Raw genomic sequence first — 13,356 nt, forward strand, 5'->3', positions numbered from 1 at the left:
CATCTGCCATAGGCTCCATTTTAATCAAATAATACACCTTTTTAAAAATGGTTTCCTTTTTCTCTCTAATAATAAAACAGTACCATGTACTTGATCCCAACTATGATTTAATTACTTCTTATTAGAGCCAAAACCATCCTATTGGGTTTAATTACTGTTTAAATCATTTTATTGGCGTACATAAGGTAGGGGATCCGAATAACAGAAAGACGCCTTATCCGGAAAACCCCAGGTCCCGAGCATTCTGGATAACGGGTCCCATACCTGTACTAGTGGTTGTATTTATAGTTTATGTATGTGAGTGTATAGATTGATAGGTGTGGGTTGTGTGTGCTGGGTTTACTTGGATGGGTTGAACTTGATGGACTATTGTCTTTTTTCAACCCTATGTAACTATGTAACAATGTAAATATTCACTATAGGTCTGCCTGGGTATCCCCTTGTGTTGTATGTGAGAGACCCCCATCCTATACCCACCAGCTAAAAGTTGGTTCTTGAGTGACTGGATTATCAGACATCCCTAATGCCTGGAATTCTATTTGCATAGAAAACATACACTGCCAATACTCTGCTAGTTTTCAGTTCTGGGAAGTTTTAACACCATATTGCAACTGGCCTGTAATTGCCACTCTTTTACAATGGGTCATAAATTCCATGTTCCTGTGCTCTCCTATCACATGCAGAGGTAATGAGGATTTGTCACAGCAGGAAAATAAAAAAGTTAGAACGCCAACCCCCATAGTTCATGCTTGGGGTTCCAATTCCATTTGTAGCATGTGACCAGTTTTTCACTTTGCCTCAGGGAAGACAAAGGGAATTTCTACTCAGTAACATAGGGTTTCTATGGGGCATATTTATTATGCTGTGTAAAAAACGGTGAGAAAATTCGCCACACATCACCAGGCTTCGACGTGTAAAATCGGCATAAAAACGGCGTAAAATCGGTGTAAATTTTTTACGTGTTTTTTCTTCCACCGGAACTTATGGAAAATACTGGCGTTCAAACAGCGATCTTTTCCATTTATTTTACACAGCTTTTTACTCCGATTTTTCAGCGAATTAGTTTTACACAGCATAATAAATACGCCCTTAAGTGTTTTATGCCTTTTAATTTTATTTACTGTTTAAAATGCTTATCTCTCCATGCAGAAAGGTAACATTTTTCTGTTTAAATGCTATTTGACTGCTGGTATTTTTGCAACCACACCCCCTAAATACCACGCCCATTTTACAAAATTTGGCAGGTTATTTAAAGTTTGAACATATTTCTGGTGGTTTTCGGGTCTTGTTTTATGTGTTATTACAGTTTTGCTAATGAAGGTGAAATTGCCCTTTTAAGCTGCAAGTCTCAGTTCCCCCAAGAGACCTGTTTTGCTTATTACTTTTACAATTGTATCTCAGTGCAGGTGTGGCTTTTTAACTTTCTGGGCTCTCTGCCAAAGCTACATTTTTAATTAAGTTTGAGATACATTGTATCTTTTTTGGCATTCAGTGCAGGAGATCAAAGGGAACGAGGGCCTTTTCAGAAGGAATCCAGGACTGCGGGCTTAGCTGTTAAAAGAGGGACTGTCCTGCAAAAATTGGGACAGTTGGGAGGTATGGTTATGAAGAGTGACTCACTACCCAAAATAATGTTAATCATTTAAGGGGTTATACTGCCTTGGTAATGGTGGCAGTGGTTTTAAGTTGTCAGGGCTAGTTGGGGTGCAATTACGTTAGTCTATCCGGTGCATAAGGTGATAAACTATTAAACTCGCTGGAATACATATACCTCAAAGAACACTGTCACCACACTCATCCATAATGTGAATCCCGGTGCTCTGCAACTTCAGGACGCCGTCACATCCCTCCACCATAAATAGTGTGAAAAAGATGCGGCACATGGATTACTTGCAAAAAAGTGTATTAAAAAGAATCTGTATTCTGTGTGCAGCACCCTTTTCAAATATATATATATATATATATATACTGTATATAGAGTAGCAGTAGAGAGAGTCCACACTCACAGGTCTTACAGAAAATGTAGAGCTGTGACCGCTGTGGATGCAGCCGAAACGTTAGATGTTGATATAAATAAACACCTCTACATTTTCTGTAAGACCTGTGAGTGCGGACTCTCTCTACTGCTACTCCATCTATTATTTTGGAACTGCACCCAGGCTCCCTTGGACCTACTTATACGTGAGTGCCTGTCTTCTTGCAACATATATATATATATATATAACTTTGCAAATATCGGCACTCACCAATCAAAATCCATCCAGTACAAATAGAAAGCACTCACGGCTTCAGTGTCCAATAAGTCAGTTATTTATTTAAACATACTATCTACGTATTTCAATCCACTCAGGATCGTAATCCTGATGACGATACTGAGTGGATTGAAATGCGTAGATAGTATGTTTAAATAAATAACTGACTTATTGGACACTGAAGCCATGAGTGCTTTCTATTTGTGCTGGATGTATATCAGTAAATATTGCCCTTTTTCATCCTTTCCCTTCATCCACCATTTAGTGATGGGCTGTGTGCTCCCTCAGAGATCACATGGCTAGAAATAATGCAGTTCTAACTGTAACAGGAAGTATTGTTGAAGCAAAAGGCAGAACTCTCTCCATTGATTGGTTGGTTAACTAAGATAATCAGAACATTTTATTGGGTGCATTGGCTTGTTTGTGTGCACTATGAATCCTATGATCCCGGGGGGGGGGGGCTTAATTCTTAAAATGGCAATTTTCTATTTAGGAGTACCCAATTGCACATACTACTAAAAAAGTATATTTTTATGGTTTATTTAGATAAAGCAGGATTTTACATATGAGCTTGTTTATGCAATATATTTTTATAGAGACCTACATTGTTTGGGGGTATAGTTTTCCTTTAAAGCAGGCTGGCCAAGGGGCACATATAAACTAAATTCAGCCCTGAGGTTACCTTATACCAAAAAGAACACCAAAAGAAAAAACAATCCACTACTTGTGGCTAAATCTTTAGGAAAACGGTTAGTTTTCATGCTGTTTTTAGAAGGAACACTTTTGATGAAACTCTCTCTCATGGCACACAGAAGTAAAGTAATTAATTAAAAACAAAATTAAATCTAAATTTGCACCTGATTCTTATAATGTTTCTTAGTTATTTAACTATTTGTGATGGTATGCTGTTTACAAACCCACTTAAAAACACACTAGCTAAATCCTAGAAACACATATACACTACTGGTCTATCTTCCAGAATTCATGGCACACAGGTAATCACAATACTAACATCTACCCAAAAACATTGCCGGCCATACCTGGTTAAATGGGAAGATGTGATCTTACAGTACAACACACAGTGCCTCAAGCCACATACTGTCATACAAAACATCAGTAAGTCTTACTGCAGCAAATAACTACTTGGCCCTTACCATATTCAGATTACGGGTTAATATAGGCCCTGGCATTTCAAGCACACAGAGACCCAGTCACCTACAGTTACAAGCAACTTTTTATGGCATTCCACAAACAACCCCCTGGTACATGCCTAAATATACTGCTTGCCAGTCTAAGTCTGGGCCCTTTATTGTCTGACCTGCTCCAGCGTCGTAGTTCTGAGTTGTAAACACTGTAACGCTGCATTAATGAAGGCATCAGACATTGCTTAGAGGGAAGTGTGGGGGTGGAACAGATAACTGCTACAAGCTGACAAGCAAAACCATACGATTTATGGGTAGAGGGGAGGGTCAGTGCGCGGAGCAGAGTTTAGGGACTGAGGGTAAATTTACAGATGATTGTGCACATGTAGAAATTATCCAGTGTGTTGATGAGATAGACATGAAGGCGTTGCTCTCTATAACGCAAAAATATCTAATGAAGGGGGTGACAGTTTATAAGTTGGTTATGTGCAATTGCCATTGGAAACCAACTTTTTACAGAAGTACACTGTACCAGTGTATTCTGTGCTAAGTCAGTATTATACAGTACTATGATACTGGTTGCTCTCCTTTCTCCCTTATCTACACTACCCCATACCCCCCAACTGTCCCGCTTTTCGCGGGACAGTCCCGGTTTTTACAGTGCGTCCCGCTGTCCCGGATTGTTCAATGAATGTCCCGCATTACGAAAATGCAGAACATTCATTAAACTATCCAGGCCAGCGGGATGCGCTGGCTGCAGCCGAGCCGCTCCGACTCATTCTCTTCTTGCGGCTCCTGCTCCTTATTCGGCTCCTCGTACGGCGGCGACAGGTCCTTTTATAAGGTTGCGCCCGTGCGTACGTGTGACGTCATGGGGGGCACTATCTATTGGGCCATTGGGGGCACTATTTTAACAATGAATTTTAAAAATGGGGTGAGGCAATTGGGGCATGGCCACAAAGTGGACGTGGTCAAAAAAAGGTGATTTTGTGATACTCACCGTTAAATCCTTTTCTCTCAGGGTGTCTGTGGGACACAGGGACCATGGGTATAGTATCTACCAGCAGGAGGCAGGACACTAGAAGAGGAAGAAGAGTACGAAGCCCCTCCTCCCTGCTACTATACCCCTGTGCATATCCTGTTAGTGCCAGTTTTGTCCAAAAGTTACCCAAGGACTATGTAAGTGAAGGCAGAGAGAATTCCAGGATAGCCCGCTTCGGGGGGGAAGCCCTGTGTCCCACAGACACCCTGAGAGAAAAGGATTTAACGGTGAGTATCACAAAATCACCTTTTCTCTGGCAGGTGTCTGTGGGACACAGGGACCATGGGGACATACCAAAGCTGTCCCAACAATAGGGTGGGAGAAGCGAGGCTAGTATTTAATAATTGTCGCCTGTTGTGCTTGCTCCCAAGATGAATGTTGGAAGCCGCAGAGACCTAGCTAGTAAGTAGTAAGTGAGGACGGAAGTCCCAGTAGAGGCTCTGCAGACTTGTTCGGCCGACATCTTGTACCGGAAGGCTCCGGAGGTGCCAGTACCCGTGGTGGAGTATGCTCTGGAGCAGAGGGGAGGAGGCTTCCTCCCAGCAATGCGAGCTCTGCATATGGTCTTGCGGGTCCTGCGGTACGTGTCTTTACCCCGATGGAGGTGAATCTTTATGCCTGACCGGGTCCAAAGAGTGGAGTCTCAATTCCTTGTGAATGGAAGTAACGTGGTTGAGTGAGGGAAGGAATCACCCTTGGAACAATGGTGGAAAATGTTCGTAGGACTGCCTGGTCCGCATGGAGGAAGGTAGGGGCACTGACGTAAATGCAGAGGTCTCAGGCACTCCGTTGTTCCAGAGATAGCTGTCAAGAGGACTGTCTTGGAGGTAGGCAGACAAGGGAGATGGTGGCCGGGGAGGGGGCCAGTGTTGTAGAGTAGGTGGGGGCCCGGTTGCGGTCCCAGGTAGGGACGCAAGGAGGAGTGTGTTTTCCTGTGGGAAGTGGTGATGTCCAGTAGGATGACCATCCTCACTGGAAGATGCCGAGCCGAGGGATGAGGGAGAATCCCAAGGTTAACCTTGTCCCCACTAAGCAGTGGGAATAACCAGTCAAGAGGGAGAGAACTGGAGGGGGAACGCTGAACGCGCCAGGTCTGGTATATCCTTCATTCTTGATGGTAGGCCTTGGAGGGTACCAGCTTCCGAGCCGTCCTCGTGGTACGGTTACCTTCCGGTGAGGAACCTTGTGCTTGCTAGCCGGCCGTTGGTTTTGGGGAGGCTGGCTCGGGGTGACGAGAGTTACCCTGAGCGAGAAGTCCTGAGGATATGCCAGGGTCAGACTTCTGAGTGCCATCGTCGGTGGACTGGGCTTTTCTGGCCAGGAGAGGGAACCCAAAAAGATGATTCATGACTCCACCTTGATCTGACGGTTCTGCGGCAGATGAGGAGAATAAGGGGAACGTATGCAGTTTAAAGTCCCCATAGCCGTTAGGGCATCTGCCGCTGGGGCAGGAGGGTCATGATAGCTGGCCCTGAATTGTGGAATTTGCGGTTCGATGTGAGTAGGAGAAGGATGGCCATGCGGGTTAGCCTGATCTTCCTGGTGTTGGTCAGGAGCTGTGCTGCTGAGGACGATCAGGTCCCTTAAGCCAATGCTGATTTGGAGCTATGGTCCCACCTGTTGGACTGGCGTCAGCGGACCAAAGCCACCATCGTGATTCCAGGAGGGTCCGACTTTGGCTGATATGAGATGTATAGAGGCACCAAGCAAGGGAATCGTATCCTGGGTAGGATCCTGATCTTTCGGGCAGACTTGTTCGATTCCGGATGCAGGGTGTTCAACTGGGGGTCATGAAGGTGACCCTGTGCGAATGGAAAGGAAGGTTGTCGTCCCTAGGCATAAGGACTTCCCGTGGGAAAAGGAGGTGGATATCCTTGATGACCAGATTCGATGATGGTATCTTGTGTACCCACGGTTCCGAAGTGAGGTGGAGCCCGCCTCTTGGAGGGTTTCTTTAAACCAGGGGATTAGCCAGGGTGATCTGTGAGGGAGTATCCCTGGAGAGATTGTGTTGGAGCCCTTGGATGAAGAACCGTCCCTGAGACGGGAAGGCCTGGTCTTGACTGTCTAAGGAGTTCCGGCCCGGTCGGGGCATGCCCTGGGAGGCATGGTGGTGAGCGACCTGTAGAGGAGTCTTGGCTGACCGGAGATGTCGCCACGGTGAACAGCGGAGGTTACCGGGGTGTCTTGTGTTGCTAAACACCTGTGCTGCCTCAAGGGACGCTTTTCAATGTATTCCTTGGCGTCCTGGATTTGGGAGGCTAGGCTGGCAGCTTCTTGGACCAGGACTGGGTGGCCTGGGAGTCCCAGCTTGGGACCACAATGGAACGTTGGCTTTCTCCTGCTAAGAGAGAGTGTGTGAGAGGGGTCCCTCCACCCTCTTGTCCATGGAGTCCTAGAAGGAAGGAATTCATGAAGTGGAAGAACTGTGTTCTGAGGGAGAGGAACCTCCACAGAAGGGTGGGTAAGGAACCATTAAACCAACCCTTGCTGCGGAAGGAATAGCAAGGTTGGGGACACCAATAGGCCCAGAGCAGTCTTCTGGGGGGATCCCACTCAGTGCCTAAGGTTATCCGGTTGTTCCTGATATGGAATACGGACGGTAATCTCTGATGCTTGGGAGTATCCTGGGGGACTCCGTGACCATAAGGTCCAGAAGGAGTGATCGATGCAGTGATGGAGTTAAATGCTTCGGAAGGAGACTAGGGAGATTTTACCGACTCCTTTAGGTCATCAGGGAAGGCTTCTCCTTCACTAGGGATGATCCTCCCAGTGGTCAGGCGTGTTTGGAGTCTTATGCTAAGTCTTCCTGAATGGAAGGCCTGCCGCTTGAGCTATTCGGGCCGAAAAAACAGGACCTTCGCGGGCCAGCCTGTCCAATATCTTATCCAGGCGAGCAGCCAACTGGGAATGCCAGTAGAAGCAGAATGGCCCGTAAGCGGGGTCCGAGCTGAGAATGGGAGCCTGTGCTGAAGTATAGCGCCCCGCTGCCGACTCAGGAGCCACCCCTGAGATTTGGGAGGTGGCTGGCGAGGGCAAGACTAGGCCTGGGAAAAAGGCTGCGACCAGGAGCCATGAAAACGGATTCTTTCTGCCACAAGGGGCATTGGCGACACTTACCGCATGCTAGGTATTGTACCATAAGGGGGATTCCCCTAGAACCCAGTGAGCGTCGAGCAGCATAAGGTCGGTAGTGAAGGATATCCTGTCGGGTAAGGCGAAACGGAGCTGATTACTGTGTAGCACAATGCTTATTACAGTGTCAGAGCAGGCCGGGTGGACAGTGCTGATGTACAGGGCGTAGTTAGTATGGTGCCAAGCGCGGTGCCAGGCGCGGAGCCAGGCGCAGTGGCAAATGCAGTGCCAGGTGTAAGGCCAAGTCTATAGCCATGTACCGTGCCAAGTAAGGGTTAAGTACAGTGTCCCGCACAGGTTAAGTACTGTGTCAAGTACAGGTGAAGTGCGGTGCCATATACATGTTAAGTACAGTGCCAAGTAGAGGTTAAATACCAAGCCAAGCCCGTGTTAAGGACCGTGCCAGGGCAGGTTAATACAGTGCCAAACACAGGTTGGGTACAATGCTAGTACAAGTTAAGTACAGTGCCAGTGCAGGTTGCGTACAGAGCCAAGCCCGTGTTAAGGGCCGTGCAAGTATAGGTTAAATACAGAGCCAAGCACAGGTTAAGTACCGTGCCAAGTACAGGTTAAATACAGAACCAAGCACAGGTTAGTTACCGTGCCAAATACAGGTTAAATACAGAGCCAAGCACAGGTTAAGGGCCGTGCCAAGTGCAGGTTACGTACAGAGCCAAGCCCGTGTTAAGGGCCGTGCAAGTACAGGTTAATACAGGGCCAAGTACAGGTTAAATACAGAACCAAGCACCGGTTAGTTACCGTGCCAAATACAGGTTAAATACAGAGCCAAGCACAGGTTAAGTGCAGTGCCAAGTGCAGGTTACGTACAGAGCCAAGCCCGTGTTAAGGGCCGTGCAAGTACAGGTTAATACAGGGCCAAGCACAGGTTAAGTACCGTGCCAAGTACAGGTTAAGTACCATGCCAAGTACGGGTAGAGTGCAGTGCCAGGCACATTTTGGTGCCATTTAGGTACGGGTTCGGTGCGGTGCCAAACAGGTTAAGTAACGTGTCAGGACAGGTTAATACAGGGCCACGCACGGTGTAGGTATCGTGTCAGAGTGGGTTAATATGGTGCCAAGCCAGGTACAGGTACAGAGCCAGGCAGGTTAGATATATAGGCATTATGGTTGAATGTGATGGACGTATGTCTTTCTTTAACCCAACTTACTATGTTACTATGTAAGTGCAGTGCCAAGCACAGGTCAAGCATTGTGCCAGGTAAGGGAGAGTACAGTGCCAAGTACAGGTTAACTACATTGTGAAGCACAGGTTAGGTGCCTAGCTGGTACAGGTTAAGTAACGTCCTAAACGCAGGTTAAGTACCATACCAGGTATAGGTTAAGTACACTACCGCGCGCAGGTTTAGTACAGCGCCGCGCGCAGGTTAAGCACATTGCAAGGCACAAGTTAATCACGGTGCCAGTACAAGTTAAGTACAGTGCCAAGTACAAGTTAGCACAGTGCCAGGCACAGGTTAAGTACAATGCCAGGCACAGGTTAAGTACAGTGCCAGGCACAGGTTAAGTACAGTGCCAGGCACAGGTTAAGTACAGTGCCAGGCACAGGTTAAGTACAGAGCCAGGTACAGGTTAAGTACGGTGCCCGGTACAGGTTAAGTATAGTGGCAATACAGAGTATGGTGCCAAGTGCAGAGTAAGTACAGGTTGAGTACAGTGCCAAGTACCTTAACATGGTACAGTGTCAAGTACAGTGTCAGTGCCCAGCAGGGCAATCATGCCCAATAATGCCCATAATGGCCAATGCCTTCCTAAGACAGCCGCGCAAGGAGAGGGACTGCGGTGGAACGCATGGGGGCGAACCGGGGGAGAGAGACCGGGAGGACTAGGTAAAGCAGGCTGAGCAGGCAGGCGGGCTGGGCAGGCAAGGGCAGAGGCTGACCTGGATGTGGCGATCCTGGAGTAAGGCAAAAGCAGCACTGGACAAGCTTCTGCACTCACATGCAGAGGCAGGAATCCCTGACTGGCCCGCTCCAGAGGAGGCTTACTGGCCCCAGTGCGCTTAGTCCCACGACAGGGGAAGCCTGTGTAGGAAGCCCTTGGTGAGGCCCCTGTAGGTCAACCCCTGGTGCCAGATTCAATTCTGGGCGAAGAAATCCATTAGGATGGTAGAGAGATCCTGTCTCCTGAGGACACTAGAAAAAACTGGCACTAACAGGATATGCACGGGGGTATAGTAGCAGGGAGGAGGGGCTTCGTACTCTTCTTCCTCTTCTAGTGTCCTGCCTCCTGCTGGTAGATACTATACCCATGGTCCCTGTGTCCCACAGACACCTGCCAGAGAAAAATTCTTTTTGTCCCTCTTTTCATTTTTCAAATGTTGGGAGGTATGCACTACCCTAATTGTAAATATTTTAGCAATTGTTGCCAGTACTGTTTCTTATAATCATTGGAGAGAGATCACATAACATCTGTAAAGGCCTAATATACAGATTAGGCTGAAAGTCTGTGCTATAGCAGCTGTCAAATTGGCCTGACAGACAGGTAGGCCCCGATTTACTTCAAATTAATGCAAAGTTGCCAACAGGCACGGTCGGCCTGCCCCAATTTACGCACGCTCGGTGAGGATGTCGGGGGGGGGGGGGGTATGGGACGAGGCTGGCAGGGTCACCTGCAGGACCCATGGAGTGGGAGCTCCGGTGGACCCTGCAGCCCCCAGTCCGACCCTGCCCACAGGAGGAAAATTTGTGCGAGTTCAGAAAATTGAAGACATGCATAGGCCTTTCCACCAGCAATTCCCTTAGTTGCCAGTGGAAAGGCATTTTGGAGAGATTAGTTGCCCTCCGTAGCAGAGATCTATCATGGGCAACTAAATCTTTTTGTGGGACATTAGTATTAGATGATAAAATAGCTATACATTAGCACATATTCACAAAGGGAAGCATTCAGTTACTCACTTACAAACTTTTTGATCTTAGGGCTCTGGCACACGGGGAGATTAGTCGCCCGCGACAAATCTCCTGTGTCTCGGGCAACTAATCTCCCCAAAATGCCATCCCACCGGCGAAAGTGTAAATCGCCGGTGGGATGGCAAATGCAGCAGTGCGATTTCAGTGAAATCGCGCCACCGCGTATGCCATCCCACCGGCGATTTACATTTTCGCCGATGGTATGGCAATTCGGGGAGATCTCCCCGTGTGCCAGAGCCCTTAAGAGATTAGTCACCTGTGGCAGTGCAGATTTAATCTCCTAGTGCGCTACCACCTTTAGGGCTCTGGCACACGGGGAGATTAGTCGCCCGCGACTAATCTCCCCGGATTGCCATCCCACCGGCGAAAATGTAAATCGCCGGTGGGATGGCATGCGCGGCCGGGGGATTTCAGTGAGATCGCACCACCGTGTGTGCCATCCCACCGGCGACTTACACTTTCGCCAGTGGGATGGCAGGTGATGGCAACTCGGGGAGATAGTCACCTGAGACACGGGCAGCTAATCTCCCCGTGTGCCAGAGCCCTTAGGGTGAAGACACACTGAACTACAAGTAGCAGCTACTAAAATAGACAATACTGATCATTCACTGATAATTGTCCCTATGTATATTTTAGCAGAGACAAGTATTTTCTATGGCAGGGGATTTTCTGGAGCTTTAGTAGATGTGAAAAAGTAGCTGCTACTCATAGCTCAGTGTGTCTTCACCCTTAGGCAAATGTCCCAGAGTTGCATGCCATAGATCTCTGCTACACCAGGTAAATGCCTTTCAGCCCACAATAGGAGTCGGTGGAAATGCCTACATATCTTATCTTTCCAAAGCCGCACTGCCTGCAGAGAAAACTTTGTGCGACTTTGGAAAACCAAAGCGCACCAAAATTCCTTTACCGGCAACAGGAGTTGCCAGTGGCTTATGCATCCGTTATATCTGCTACTACAAGCAACTAACTCACACTGTGGGATATTAGTCTTATGCTCTTGGCAACTCTGTTGCTGCTTTTGTCCCTTTATCTTTTTGCTATTTATATCGCTGCACTCTTTTTATATCAGAGACTATTCTAGTATCTGTATTGATGAAAACAGCTTCACAAATGTTTCCATTTTAGCTTAATGTACACAAAAGCAGACAAGACATGCAATGTTAATTTCCAGTGGGTTTTTATTATGATAACTTAAACAGGGAGAAAAACAATTCCAGATTGTACCATTCATCTTACTCTCTAACTGGTTTAACAACCACCAACACCAAAAATACAGAATGGGGTTATGTTTGGAAAAAAAAATATATATACCCACTAGGCCATTTTCAAAAATTTCATTGTAAGCCAATTAATTCTGACAGCAGTTTAGTCACCCCACTCTGGCACTGAACATCAAACACTTACTCTCCCCATATAAATGCCCGCAACCAAAACAAAACTTCAGAATTATGGTGGCTGCAACTAAGCTGTTCTGTTTGCCTGATGTTTGAGAAAACGGCAGAAATTAGTCTTCAAATAGTTTGATGTCTGCCAAGGACACTGAGCTGGCAGTTAAAGGTTAAACAAATCAATAGGCCAGAGGAATTTACCCTTTTTGTGGCAGAAACTAGAGGAATTGCTCAGCAATTCTGCACAGCCAAAGTATACTAGAGCAATTCTGTCAGCCAGAGTATATCATTTGTATTCACCCCCCTTCCCCCACCCTACCCACCCAATTAGGGGAAAGGCACAATGCCTCAGTGCCCCTACCTTTTTTTTTTATCTGCAATAAAACATTTTGGGAACAATCTGATTGCCTTTCCTAAAAATTAAGAAATTCACTTTTTACTGTTTAGAACTGGAAAGCGGTACAAAGCCAAAAACAAAACAAATGGTCTAAATGTCAATTGCTCAGAGCAACCCACTGAGGTTTGCAGTGTAGTTGCACTTTTTATTTAAACTAAAACCATATACTTAATTATTTTCTGCTGGGAGAAGGCAATTTTCAACTGCCCCAATATGCTTTATTTCTGCAAATCCTAAACCTCCCAACCCATAAAATAAAAACAGAATGAGATGTCCAACCTGTTCAGTGTAAAAGGTATTGAGAATTCTTTTGATCCTGTAACACTGAACAGTAATACAGTGTTTTGGTGCCCTGTAGTAAAGGGAAGCCTATTTAGATTTACCTACAGGGCAACTTTAACCAAATCCTGAATTATGCCAAGGAAAGATGCTCCCATCTCACTCTGGATTAAAAAAAAAAAAAAAAAAAAAAAAAAATAATTTCCTTACTCCCACCCTAAAATTTAGTTACCCTTACCAAATCTGTTGGCATTGAGGAACTTCAAAGCTTGAAAAATGAGCTAACAGAAGGTCTGATAAGGGAATACAAGATAAACTGTCAGTCATTCCAGCCTTAAAATTCATGAAGTTACTTAAAACTACTCAACAAAATAGTTGAAAATAGGTTTTTTATTTGGACAACTATAGAAGGGGCAAAAGTATTCAAATTAGGTATTCCAGAGCATCTTTCCATTTGACTTTATTTCAGTCCCTAACAGAATATTCGCACAGCACCAAAAAGCAGGCGGTCTGCCTGCCGATGTTTTCCTATAGTGCTCAGCCTATCACACCTGTCTGCAAGACGTATCTGGCAGAGAGTGCTAATATTTAAAAAAACAAATCGTGCAAGGATCACAGTTTTAGCACCAGCACATCACTGCTCAGCAACTAAATAGTTGCAGCATGAACTAAGGAGCAGCGGTGCGGGATCACATTGGCATGTGCATTGTGTATAAGAGCAGGGAAAATTCATTGCACCATAAACCCAATTACGTAGGGCAAAGCAGTTCAGTAGCAGAGCAAAATTCACTTTA

General features: G+C 46.2%; 1 protein-coding gene and 1 long non-coding RNA gene across 2 annotated transcripts in view; one reads left to right on the forward strand and one right to left on the reverse strand.

Annotated features, from left to right (window-relative positions):
* The window catches only part of treh (trehalase), a 39,554-nt gene extending 35,896 nt beyond the window's left edge, over window positions 1-3,658 (reverse strand). Inside the window, exon 1 of the mRNA XM_002935014.5 lies at window positions 3,571-3,658. Coding sequence (XP_002935060.3) covers window positions 3,571-3,636 — 66 coding nt within the window. The 5' untranslated portion in view covers window positions 3,637-3,658. The remainder of the gene's footprint in view (window positions 1-3,570) is intronic.
* Window positions 3,659-4,468: 810 nt separating this feature from the next.
* LOC116412275 lies at window positions 4,469-6,841 on the forward strand. The gene is made up of 2 exons (XR_004223637.1): window positions 4,469-4,663; window positions 4,808-6,841. It is a non-coding gene; the product is annotated as an uncharacterized LOC116412275 (long non-coding RNA).
* Window positions 6,842-13,356: the final 6,515 nt, after the last annotated feature.

This window comes from Xenopus tropicalis, chromosome 7 (genome assembly GCF_000004195.4).
Source record: "Xenopus tropicalis strain Nigerian chromosome 7, UCB_Xtro_10.0, whole genome shotgun sequence".
NCBI lineage: Eukaryota > Metazoa > Chordata > Amphibia > Anura > Pipidae > Xenopus > Xenopus tropicalis.